This window comes from Carassius carassius, chromosome 12 (genome assembly GCF_963082965.1).
Source record: "Carassius carassius chromosome 12, fCarCar2.1, whole genome shotgun sequence".
In the NCBI taxonomy this organism is placed as follows: domain Eukaryota; kingdom Metazoa; phylum Chordata; class Actinopteri; order Cypriniformes; family Cyprinidae; genus Carassius; species Carassius carassius.
The window spans coordinates 4,586,896-4,598,431 of NC_081766.1; the positions used below are offsets into that span (position 1 = coordinate 4,586,896).

Below are 11,536 nucleotides of genomic sequence, written 5' to 3' on the forward strand. Positions count from 1 at the left end.
TTCAATCTCTTTGAAGGATGAAGCGCAGTAAAGCCATGAATGGGTGCACAGCAGTCATGATGGACACATCCAGATCATCATCAGCTTGTGATCAGAAAGTGAAAGTCAGCTTTTTCAAGGACTCTCTCACAAGACGGTTCACAATAGACAAGATTGAGACAGAAGACACTAATGACGACGACCCTGAGGATGAAGACATTATCTTTTATTATTGATGAATGGCAGAAAATGAATCCAATATTAAGATTGTTTAGTAAAAATACATAGTTCCATATATTTCTATTCATCTTAATATTTTGAGTGACATTTTTATTGTCAAAAAATCTTTAGCTTTACTAAATGTTATAAGATGAAATTAATGAGGGATGTCATGATATAAATGCTGAATACAGTGTGATCACAGGAGCAGCTACATGTGCCCTTGGCTCTTTAACGGTTCCTTTGACAACTTGTTGATTTTGAAACAATAAGATTTATGTTAAAGTAATGACATTTATTAGCCTACTTATTAGGCATTTATTAGGCTATAAAATAAGAAATTAAACTTAGAGGCATATTCAGCTGTAAATTAAACAAATATTATACCAAGAATAACACATTTGAAAGGTTAACCTTAGTGCTATAAATCTATTAAAAAAATAACTAATCAATCACACATTTTTATACAATTGTGATTAATTTCATATTAATATATTTATGTTATCATAATTTCACATTGAACCTCCAAATTAATGAGCAAATAACAAAGAAGATATATTTTAAATTCAGTTTAATGTTATGTTTTTTCCAAGTAGCCTAATGTTAATGAAGGCAAGTATCAGAATACCAGTAATGTTACTGATGTCTCTTACATTCATTTTCTCTCAATTTTAGCCAATAATTATAGCCTTTCAACATTACAGTATAACTGAAAGCCATTATTTTTTAACACTTAATAGGCTCTGAAAAATGACAACTCTAACTTTAAGTGAACTTAAAACAGTCTTCACATAGACTATTTTTTTATGTATAAACTATAAAATGAATATAAATTCATCTTTATTCAAACTACAAAAGTTAATTAGCGACTAGAGCAGTGGACTGATTTCTCTTTTTTTGTTGTTCTTTGATTTACATCAATGACAGACTTTATCAGGTTTCACTTTAAAACCAGCGCTATCTCTTTAAAACCTGATGCACAATCATTTTGGACTCGTTTAAGACTGTGTTTAAGAGGTAATACAGGTCAGGTCACATTTTAATAATTGTGTGCGTTTGTGCCTGCTGAAGCAGCTCAGTGTATGTTGAAAATCGAACGTGCAGCCTTTCAAACTCCATTTGACAATAAACTTTGGAAAATTAGATTTTTAATTTTGTGAACTTAAATTAAAATTGTGAAAGCTCACACTTGTCTCACTTGATTGTTTTCGGTTTACAATTCTAATGTTAATGTAGTGTAACTGTGATATATGCATGTAATGTAATTTGAATGTGCATTAAATGAAATGTAGTTGTTTTATTTCTTTTTTCTGTGTTCAACCCCAACATTTTTCTTTATTTTATTTTTTTTCTTGTGTCTCAGGTCAGAACACAGCTCATTCCCTTTGAAATACTGGGAAAAATCTATATAATACAGTACATCTTTAAACACTAATAATTTACCATCATTGAGAAAATTGAATACAACCAGCAAATACAAATCAAAAAGTGGCACACTGGTAGTCTGCTTTTTATTTTGATAGCACTTTATAGCCTATAGATAAACTCACAATAACAAATATAACTGATAAGCCTTTATGGATCCAGTGAAAATTAAAATATTATGCACTGATATAGTGCACAGTGAAAATATAGTAAAAGTTATATGTTATATTAAAAAGTATATTTAGTACAACTTGAAGTAAAATGAATAATATGAAAAGGGAGTACAACTGTACATACGTGATATAATAGATTTATAATAGCACAAATTATAAGTATAATATGAATAATGCCATAATAAATAACTGAACAACAATAGATTAATAATTACAAGAAGAATATGTAATATCAAGGGTGGAGTAATACAGAATAGACAAAAATGAAGAATAAATTAATAGTAAATTATAGAGTAAAATAAATAATTGTGAAATGTGATTTAAAATACTATTTGTGTAATAATTATTCAACAAATTAAAGACACAACTATATATACAAGCTCGAGGAGGCTGAGCCAGTGAATTACACACGTCATAACCAAACGTTAGGTGATTGGCTTACAGGTACACCAATGATTTTAAAGATTCAGACAAACGCCCCGCCACGAGAAAGTAAACGCTTGTCAGTTATGCCCTTCCAGACTCTGTCTACAAAGCAAAGCGAAGAAGCAGAGTTTGGTATTACCAGGCTAGTGTTTGTGCATTAAACACAATGTTATTCACTAAATAGTATTAATAAACTAATCTTAGGCAAGACACAAGGGTTTCATTTGAATGAATTATAAAGTAAAAAAAAAAACTGTATAAAAGTAGGCTAGTTGATTATTTTAACTTGAACATTAGGAAATGCATGCTAAATGATGAGCTTTAATAATACTCAACTAACTGGAGCGGGAAACTAACTCATAATCGTAAGATCAAGCTGTGTTGGTTTTAGCTCTTCGTGAATCGTGATACTGAAACAGTCACATGGTTTTCTGGCAATGAGACTTCATGTTTCATAGATCATGTGTCACTGACTAAAGTGGGGAAACACATTGACTCAAGCATTGTGTTAAACATAACGGACTTCTTTTCAAGTGTTGGGTAATATGTACGTGGTATTATAGCATCACATTGTTTGTTGTTTTGTTTGTTGTTTGTGGCTAACTGATTTGTATAAAACAGAGGTGCCCACTTTTTAATATGATGGGCCAAAAGTAAATATTGTGTTATATAAATAAATATATACCACTATATACCACACACAAAAAAGACAAAAAGGAAGGAAAAGCTATTTCTTGTGTTTTCCTTTGTGGATGAAACCTGTCCCATTTGTTCTTTTTGGTTTTCTTTACTGAGAATCAGTTTAAAGGAGAGCTGCACCTCTTACGTTTCATCTTTGGGATGTGTCTCTGTGAAGTAAAATTTATTTATATCTGAAATATAAATTTTATTTTCTTCACTGTACTAAAGAGTGATCATAGACTGTTTCTGAGTGCTTCAGTTTGCTGCAATGTGATTGAGATGAGCTGAGTGATAACAGGAAATCTATTTGTGTATGTGTGCAAGACAGTTGTGATACAAAAATGTTATTTTAGTTTCTTAGATATCCTGGCTACTTAGAAAAAAACTTAGAAACTCATCTGGAGGACATAGTTGAACACCTCAAGTGGACATATATGTTGAATATGCATTCTGAGTGGATGAGATCAAAGCATCTGCATTTGATGAAGGTATAAATGTTAAGTTGGGGTTTTTCCTTTCTGGTCTCACTCTGCAGTCAACTTGGATGACTGTACGACTGTCACCTTTTCTTGCAAGAAAATAAATATTCAAAAGACTTTTGCCTCATACCTTTATTAAAATGGAAAATTGCCAACTCAGTCTTCTAAATGAAGCTGTTCATTCTGATGATACACTGACTTCTAAAAAGGTGTATAGCTTCTGTTTTCTTTCCAGACATATAGCAGAAGCTTCACCACAACTTCTCTTTACATCTCTCCTCCTCTTATAGTAAAAGCCAACATAAGACAGGCTACATTAATGCTAAATTACATCTAGCTGCACAACTGAGTAAATAATAATAATAATACATTTACGCTAAAAAAGAAAATAACTTAAGAAAAAGAAACAAAACAAAAAGAAACAACAGCAATCACAGACCTATTCAATAAATAAATGATTGAATACAAAAAGCTAAGGCATGAGAAACATCACAACATAAGTCATGTCATTAATTTGTTTTTCACATTCTTTGTTTTTTTTCAAATATAAGAGCATTAAAACATCCTACAAGTTTCTTGTCTTTCTCTACAAAAAGTCCTCCTCATAATTAAAGAAAAAGCACACTGAATTAAAATCTGTAAGAATGGAAGTCAATAAAACACAAAGTATTGTGACGAGACAATAATGGCCGACACACCAGACACGAGCGTCACATCAAAAGCAAATAGAACCCACTGGATACAGTACATAGATGCATGCACTTGAGTCAGATTATTTTTTTTACTTTCTTTTGTGCAAAGTGGCTTTGTACAGTACATTTTTGATTACCTTCTCATATCTTTCTGTAAACTAAACTGTTTTTCAGGGATGGGGCGAATGGGCAAATGAACCCCCTGCCACCCTTCAAAATAACTCTTATAGACTAACACATACTTTCCAGGAAGTGGTTTTCAGGTGTTGCCTGCAAAGGCGGTGAAATCTCCAACGGAATCTACATAAAACACATGAGATATTGCCACATATACAACAATTTTACAATAAAAAAATACATTCACTGCTGCTTTAAAAAAAGACAACAGCACATTGCATATCGCAAATATTCATATTCTTAGAATAACACTATCTTCCTGAACGTCCTGTATTGCTAAAGGGTTCAGCTTCATTAAAAGTGCACTTTTATTCTGATTGTGGATGTGCAGATTCATATTTGGCTGATGTTTTATTAACCACACCATAAATAGTATGATCAGTTTTGAGGGGGTTTGGTTGCTGCTGAATAGTACAGTAGATAGTCATTGGCTTGCTCTTGCCTGAGAGTGATCCACTCTGAAATAAAGAAAAACTAGATCAACTGCAGTTCATGTAAAACTTTTTCCCCAACAAATCATTTAAACAACTGGTTGCAATCTGGCAGATTGTTTCCTAAAGATTAAGTCACAAATATAAGAACTTTATCATTTGAATGTTGTTCACTTAAGCTTGTCTTCACCTTCATTCCAAATGAAGACATTTAATCCAAATTAACCATCAGTTAATTTTGAAGGAATTGTAACTGAGTGAGATTAGACTAGAGTGATGTTTAATCTTCACCTGACTCATAGGGTCATCGTTGGGTGTGGTGTGGTTGGTAACATCAGTCTGTCCTGAATCTCCAGCGGTATCATACACTGTCTGAGGATACTCTGATTTCTCCAACATCTCCAGTGACTTTTGTGTCTTGATGTTATCCTGCGGAAACAATCCAATCAAGATGTCAGACTGCTGGTTTGGCTGAAATGAGTGGTGAGTACTCATACTCATACAGTTACCATTAGCGGCATCAAACAACGACACTGAGGCTAAGTAGCAATTGGTCTTCATTTTCATCAAATAAAAGACTGATCATTTTTAGCTTGCTTTCGATTTACTTGATAAGGTATTGAACACATACAGCATTCAAACAAATGCGATAAAGAAAGTTGGCTTCTGCTACTTCTTTCCTTACCAAATAATCTGCCATAGGAAATGATCAAATAGATGGAAGTGGACACCAGGGGACAAGTGACAGTAAATAACCAAGAAGAAATAACAATGAATTAATAAATGAAAGCAGACACTAATAGTTAACACTCTCAGTCTCTACACTTTCAGAAAAAAGGTACATAGCAGTCACTGAGGAGGTACCCTTTCAAAACGTACACCTTTGTACCTTATTTACCCCTAAAGGATGCATATAGAACCACACCGTGCTGGTTTCATCTGGCCAGAGGAGAACTGGCCCCTGACTGAGCCTGTTTTCTCTTAAGGGTTTTCTCTATATCTGTCACCAATGGAGTTTTGGTTCCTTGCCACTGCCATCTTTGGCTAACTTACACTGTAAAAAAAAATCCGTAAAATATACGGTAAAAAACGGCAGCTGTGGTTGCCAGACTTATACCGTAAAAAATACAGTAACCATTTTAGGTTTGACGGTTTTACCTTAAATTTACAGTTTAATACAGTAACCTAACTGATATAATATTAATATACTAGCTTATTGAAGTACTGAAATCTGTTTTGTACCTTTGTAATACACTGGTAACAACCAAAAGCAGGTGGTGATGAGAGAGTTGCATGATGAAACAAAGCCGATCAAAAGCAGCTTTTAAATAATAAGAAACAGAGATGGTGCACAGTGTCATTCACTCAAGAACTAAACACCATTATGGTGAGACTCATTAAACTGAAATATGCAATGAACATTAGTTTAACAACATTATATGTAACATACAACCCTAATAAATATAACAGATAAGAAAAAACTAAGTAGAATAATTATTTCAAAGAAAAAACATCAAATTCAAACAATTGAAGAATTTATGGGAACGTCAGTTTACGTTTTTTTTTCATTGAAAATTAAAAATAGTAGTATAACACTTACGTTAACTTCTGCATAGATTGTTTGTTCATTCGTCTGGGTGCCTATGATGTTTATAACAGAAAGTTTTCAAGACAACAATTTTCAGTTTATAGGCATAGAACAGATATAACCTTTTGGCTCTGTAACGCTTTTAAAAAATGGATCAGCATCTGTAGCAATAATTGGTTAACACCACTGATCTATAATATAGAACATATTTTGTCATATGTAGATCACTGGTTCACACACTTCTATGGAAGCTTTGCAAACAAGTGTGTCATAAGGTTTAAAAAACAGAAGTGTCAAGGTTGTGGGTATTTCAAATGAAATATGAAATGTGTTGTGGTATGTTAGACTTCACTGTTTTAAACAGCATTGTGTTAACTCTTTAATTACTGTGCTTGTAGTTTTTATAATATAATGTTATTTGGGATATTACATGGAATATTTGTATTTCTAAAAATTAATTATGCCATGCCAAACTACAGGACCATTTAACATTAAATAGTGACAGCAAATGTGTAAATTCAATGGTGAAAAACTGAAACAATCAAACAAACAAAAAACATGTTTACAAAAACACCTTGATTACATTTAAAGCACTAGCAATCATTATGAAAGAGTGCTATAAGTGTTACTGAAATAAGATAATCACAGTATTAGATGCTCTGTACCTTTTGTCCTCTTGTAAATACGGAAGCCAATCACTGCCACCACTGCTGATGCCGATGCCAATGCGATTGGACAAATAACAATGACCCAAAGGGGAAACACAGGTGCCGCTTCATGTTGTCCAGTTTATAGACATGAAAGAGAAGAACAAACATCTCCACTTTCCACAGACTGAGGTTTACATTGAGAGGAATTTCAGTCCAGTGTTTGGCATTTAAAAAGAAGAGTTGAACATCATACAGTATAAAGATTAAGTCACATTCTCTCATTGATTTTCTGTTTCTTAATCTATGAGTGTATTTACAGGTCAGAGTGGATACAGTATGTACCTTTTTTAACAGTGCAGATTTCATTAACCGTTTTTGTGTCAGTCTTCCAGCTCACTGGGTTGCTGTAGTTACACGTGATGGAGTCACCAGTGCAGCTCAGTCTTAGGGTGTAGTTACCAGAGGATGTCACTTCCTCTGGAGAACAGCTGCCACCATTATAGATGGAGCTGATGGTAATGTTACTTCCTTTGCATGTAAAGTAACAGTTGTGAGTACTGGATGAGTTTGAGTTTACAGTCAGGACTGGAGCTTCCACTGCATCTAACACACACACACACACACACACACACACACACACACACACACACACACACACACACACACACACACACACACATTAAAACATTTAAGGCCACATTCACAACTTCAGACATTCTAGAATTTGCCAGTAAAAATTCAGTAAACCAGGACCAAACATACTGTACACTGTAAAAAAAAGTTAAAAAAAAAAAACTATGCAGTGGTATGTTTAAATAGTTTGTAGAAGCCTTCAATACTGTTGGAAAAATATATTTTCTTATATTTGGGGAGTGGGGGGTCTAGACATAGTCTCAGAAAAATATTTGCAGGAGTCTCATTTTTCATGATATCTCATTCAGAATTGAAATAGAAACTCATGAGACATGTGGCTTTCAACCCATTACTTTTCTAGATTGCTCCAGGACTCATTTCATGTATTTTTATATCAAATAAAAAATATTTAAGTGTGGAAAAAAAAACTTCAAGGCACTTCAGTGTCTATAACTTTTAATATTTTTTTTAGCATTATCAAATCTGGTTGATAAAAATTAAAGCCCAAAGTGTCTTCTTTCCAAAGACACCAAAATTATGTTTATAACACACTGAAGTAGGAAACTGTTACAATTATAAGTTAGGTAGGGCACTTTCACCTGTGATATTTTTTATTTTATTTTGTTATATATCAAAATATGTGCTGCAGGTTTTGAAGTCATTATAAAAAAATAATTTTACAAAAAGTATGTAACAAATCCTTAGGTAACAACATGTTGTGCTTTTTATATTCAGGGGTGCACATAAGTGGTACACTCTGGAATGCCAAACCTGACAAAATTAAATATACTATGAAATGTAAAATGCTAAATGAAAAAAAAAAAAAAAAAAAAAAAAAAAAAAAAATATATATATATATATATATATATATATATATATATACAAAGAAAAAAAATAAATACAAGTAATTTATTTGTACATTTATTTCCTTATTAATGTAGAATTTTATTTCTTTCACATTTATTTATTTGTTTCTTTTATTTATACTGTATAGCTAATATTATATTTTATTTATAATTTATATATCTGCCTAATCTACATGTATTTGTTTCCACATTTATGCATTTATTTGTATATATATATATATATCTTTATTTTTATGTTTCTTTATTTCTACATTTCTTTGTCCATGGTGTAATGAGGAGGGTGTGTTTAACCTCAGAAATAGTAATTGAGTCAGAGTATGGCAAGTTGTAAGCTTTTTAAATATAACTTTTTCAAGAGTTGCAACTGTCCCAACGCTGACAGCCATGATAAAATTTGGTATATTATCCTGACACAGTACCTTTGACACATGCTAGCTATTAGAAGCTAAAGAAAACACACACACACACACACACACACACAGACAGATTAAAATGTTTTTACTATGCTCCACGCAAAAAAAAAAAAAAAAAAAAAAACCCTTAGTATGACAACAAAATCTGATCATATTACTATTATTATTTTGTGGAAGGAATGGTTACTACATGTGGTTAATTTCTTCCTGGAAGGTTGAGGGGCTAAGTAAGCATGTGCAGTATTAATATTATAACTGTAGCTCTTTCCTGATTAAACAAATAAGCCATGTTGCAACTGTCCCCACTCTCCTCTACCAAACCAAATCTCCAGGTGCTCTCATGAGAACCAGACCTAAAAACTTGTGCACCCATTTGTATTGTTTTCAAATAAAGTTTTTCAGACATAAGATACAGATTTCAAATATAAACTGAATATAATTGACATTATAAGCAGTTACATCACATACTAAGCAGTACACATCACTCACCTATAACAGATACTCTGTATGTAACAATATTGTTGTCTGATTCTCCACTTGTTTTTGCTGTGTATAGTCCACTGTCTGTCTTCTGCATGTTCTTCATTGTCAGAGAGAAGGTTTTAGCATTGAAATCCACTCTGTCCTTGTAGGAGGAGTGAAGTCTAACTTCTTTAGTTTTATTAAAATATTTAACTATATTAATGCTTTTTTCATTTTTCCATGATAAATCATCAAACTCTGGTAGTTCTTGTGTCTGCATTTCCAGTTGAACAGAATCTCCCGTATGAACAAACATAGAGATCTCAGCACTGAACCCTGATGACAGAGAAAGTAAGCCTTTTATTAAAATACAACACAAACAGTAATTATACAGTTTTCATAAGCTAAATAGTTTCACTTAATTTTTATTTAGTTAATGGATTTTGTAGCATAAAAACAAGATTTTGTATCTCCAAGTAAAGAACACAACCAACATCAAGACCAAAAAAGTCAAAATTCTCAATCAATGGTAACACTAACCACAATAATAATGGTGACTTCAGATTACACAAATACAAGGGTTAATGTGATTTCCATCATTGTAGAATTAAACAATTCAGTGAGATCTGGTGATTGTATTTATGAACGTGTACGCATGGTAACAAATCAGTTAAATCTCGTAAAATCCTGGCAACATTTCAGTTTTTGAAGTGAAGCAAAAACAATTCCAAAAAAGGCTTGATTATTATGACATAAAAAGACTTGTAACGCAACATTAGGAATAAAAACTTAAATTTCAGAGAGAATTTTAAAACTCCCCTTCAGTTTCGTGATTTGTCACCAGAGGACATCATTAATCAAAGACTTATTTAGAATAGTTAAATGATTGGATTTTGTACCTGACATAAGAAGAACACAGGACAGGAGCAGCCTAAACGCCATCATAGTGAACAAAAATGTTCGCTTCTCTGTGGGTTTTTCAGTGAAGGAAGTTTAACATGTGAGAAGTAGTGACTTAGCACAGCTAGTTAGACAGGAATTTCCGCTTCACCAGGCCAGTGACTAATCATGAGCATAAGAGGCTGTAGGACAGGCATAAATATACCTGAATTTTGGCTAAAACTTTTCTTTTGAGCTCATGTGAAAGCCTAAAGAATCACAGAGTCAAACCAAATCTATAGCTTTTACTTGTCTTATTTTAAAATTGATTATCTAATTATTATTATATTTATTCTTGTTTTTCTTTAGTCTTTTTTTGGTTAAGCACCAATTTACCAAGACAAATTCCTCGTACATGTATACATACAGTACTTATAAACTAATAAATGTGATTCTGATTCTGATGAAATTACTGTAACACTGTACTAGATAAATGAACATGTTTTTTTGTTCCACAGGGTCTATACGTAGTGTTCCACTTCACTGTTCACCCCGTCTCACTTCTTTAACACCTGCCCACATCCTGCTTGTCACAGTCGATCATGTCTCAAAACACCCTCCACTGGTTAAGGACCCCAAATGCTCACAGAGTGTACACAGCTTCAAAATCATTCAATTATATATATTTTTTTCAAGTTTATTTGTTTAGTGCTTTTTACAATACAAATCATTGCAAAGCAACTTTATAGAAAATTAAGTTTCTACAATATTTAGCAGTAGATTATCAGTGGTCTATTGAAATCTAAAATCAGAAATCTATTGAAGACATAGTCAAACATACGATGAACATTATTAACAGCAATTATTATATGATGCAATCACACTTATAGCAAACGTTGGTAGTTCTGTATGTTGTTTCAGGGTTAGCATCATCTGGGGTCCTCTGAGGGTCAGCATCATCTCTTCTCAGGTTTTCTGGATACATACTGGAGCTTGTGTAAATCCTACTTACCAAGGGATTGAAACAGACAAACAAATAGAGACATAATTAGCATAGCTGCTGTTCCAACCAAGTAAAATTAATTAGTTTAACCCAAGCTAAAGAAAAATAAAGCACAGTTGATCTGATATTTCTGCAGCCCAAAATTTTGAGATGCATTATTTGAATGCTTGGGGAAACAGATGTGTTGTTAATCTAGATTTAAACAGAGAGATTGTCTCTGAACCCTGAATTTTATCAGGAAGGCTATTCCAGAGTTTAGGAACCAAATGCGAAAAAGCTCTATCTCCTTTAGTGAACTTTGCTATCTTAGGTCCAGCGTTTTGTGACCTTGTGATGGATTGTAGTGTGGTGGAAGACTAG

At 32.8% G+C, this 11,536-nt stretch overlaps 2 protein-coding genes across 4 annotated transcripts in view; one reads left to right on the forward strand and one right to left on the reverse strand.

Moving 5' to 3' along the window:
* The window catches only part of LOC132154526 (NACHT, LRR and PYD domains-containing protein 1 homolog), a 59,158-nt gene extending 57,945 nt beyond the window's left edge, over nt 1-1,213 (forward strand). For all 3 annotated transcript variants that reach the window (XM_059563110.1, XM_059563112.1, XM_059563111.1), the window contains one exon: nt 17-1,213. In XM_059563110.1, coding sequence (XP_059419093.1) covers nt 17-215 — 199 coding nt within the window. In that variant the 3' untranslated portion in view covers nt 216-1,213. The remainder of the gene's footprint in view (nt 1-16) is intronic.
* A 3,238-nt stretch (nt 1,214-4,451) lies between these two features.
* Nucleotides 4,452-10,270, reverse strand: LOC132154550 (CD48 antigen-like). The gene is made up of 7 exons (XM_059563162.1): nt 10,194-10,270; nt 9,322-9,630; nt 7,263-7,523; nt 6,936-7,043; nt 6,283-6,323; nt 4,974-5,111; nt 4,452-4,709 (listed from the first exon to the last, which is right to left on the reverse strand). The coding sequence occupies exons 1-7, from the start codon at nt 10,237-10,239 to the stop codon at nt 4,560-4,562; spliced, it is 1,053 nt and encodes a 350-aa protein (XP_059419145.1). The 5' UTR covers nt 10,240-10,270; the 3' UTR covers nt 4,452-4,559.
* Between the last annotated feature and the right edge of the window lie 1,266 nt (nt 10,271-11,536).

Excerpts from the sequence above, each read along its gene's own strand:
- LOC132154550 (XM_059563162.1), bottom strand. The coding sequence starts at position 10,239 with ATGATGGCGTTTAGGCTGCTCCTGTCCTGTGTTCTTCTTATGTCAG. Across the intron at positions 9,631-10,193 it reads CTGTGTTCTTCTTATGTCAG|GGTTCAGTGCTGAGATCTCT; the intron begins GTACAAAATCCA and ends CTCTGTCATCAG. Across the intron at positions 7,044-7,262 it reads AATCTGCACTGTTAAAAAAG|CGGCACCTGTGTTTCCCCTT; the intron begins GTACATACTGTA and ends GACAACATGAAG.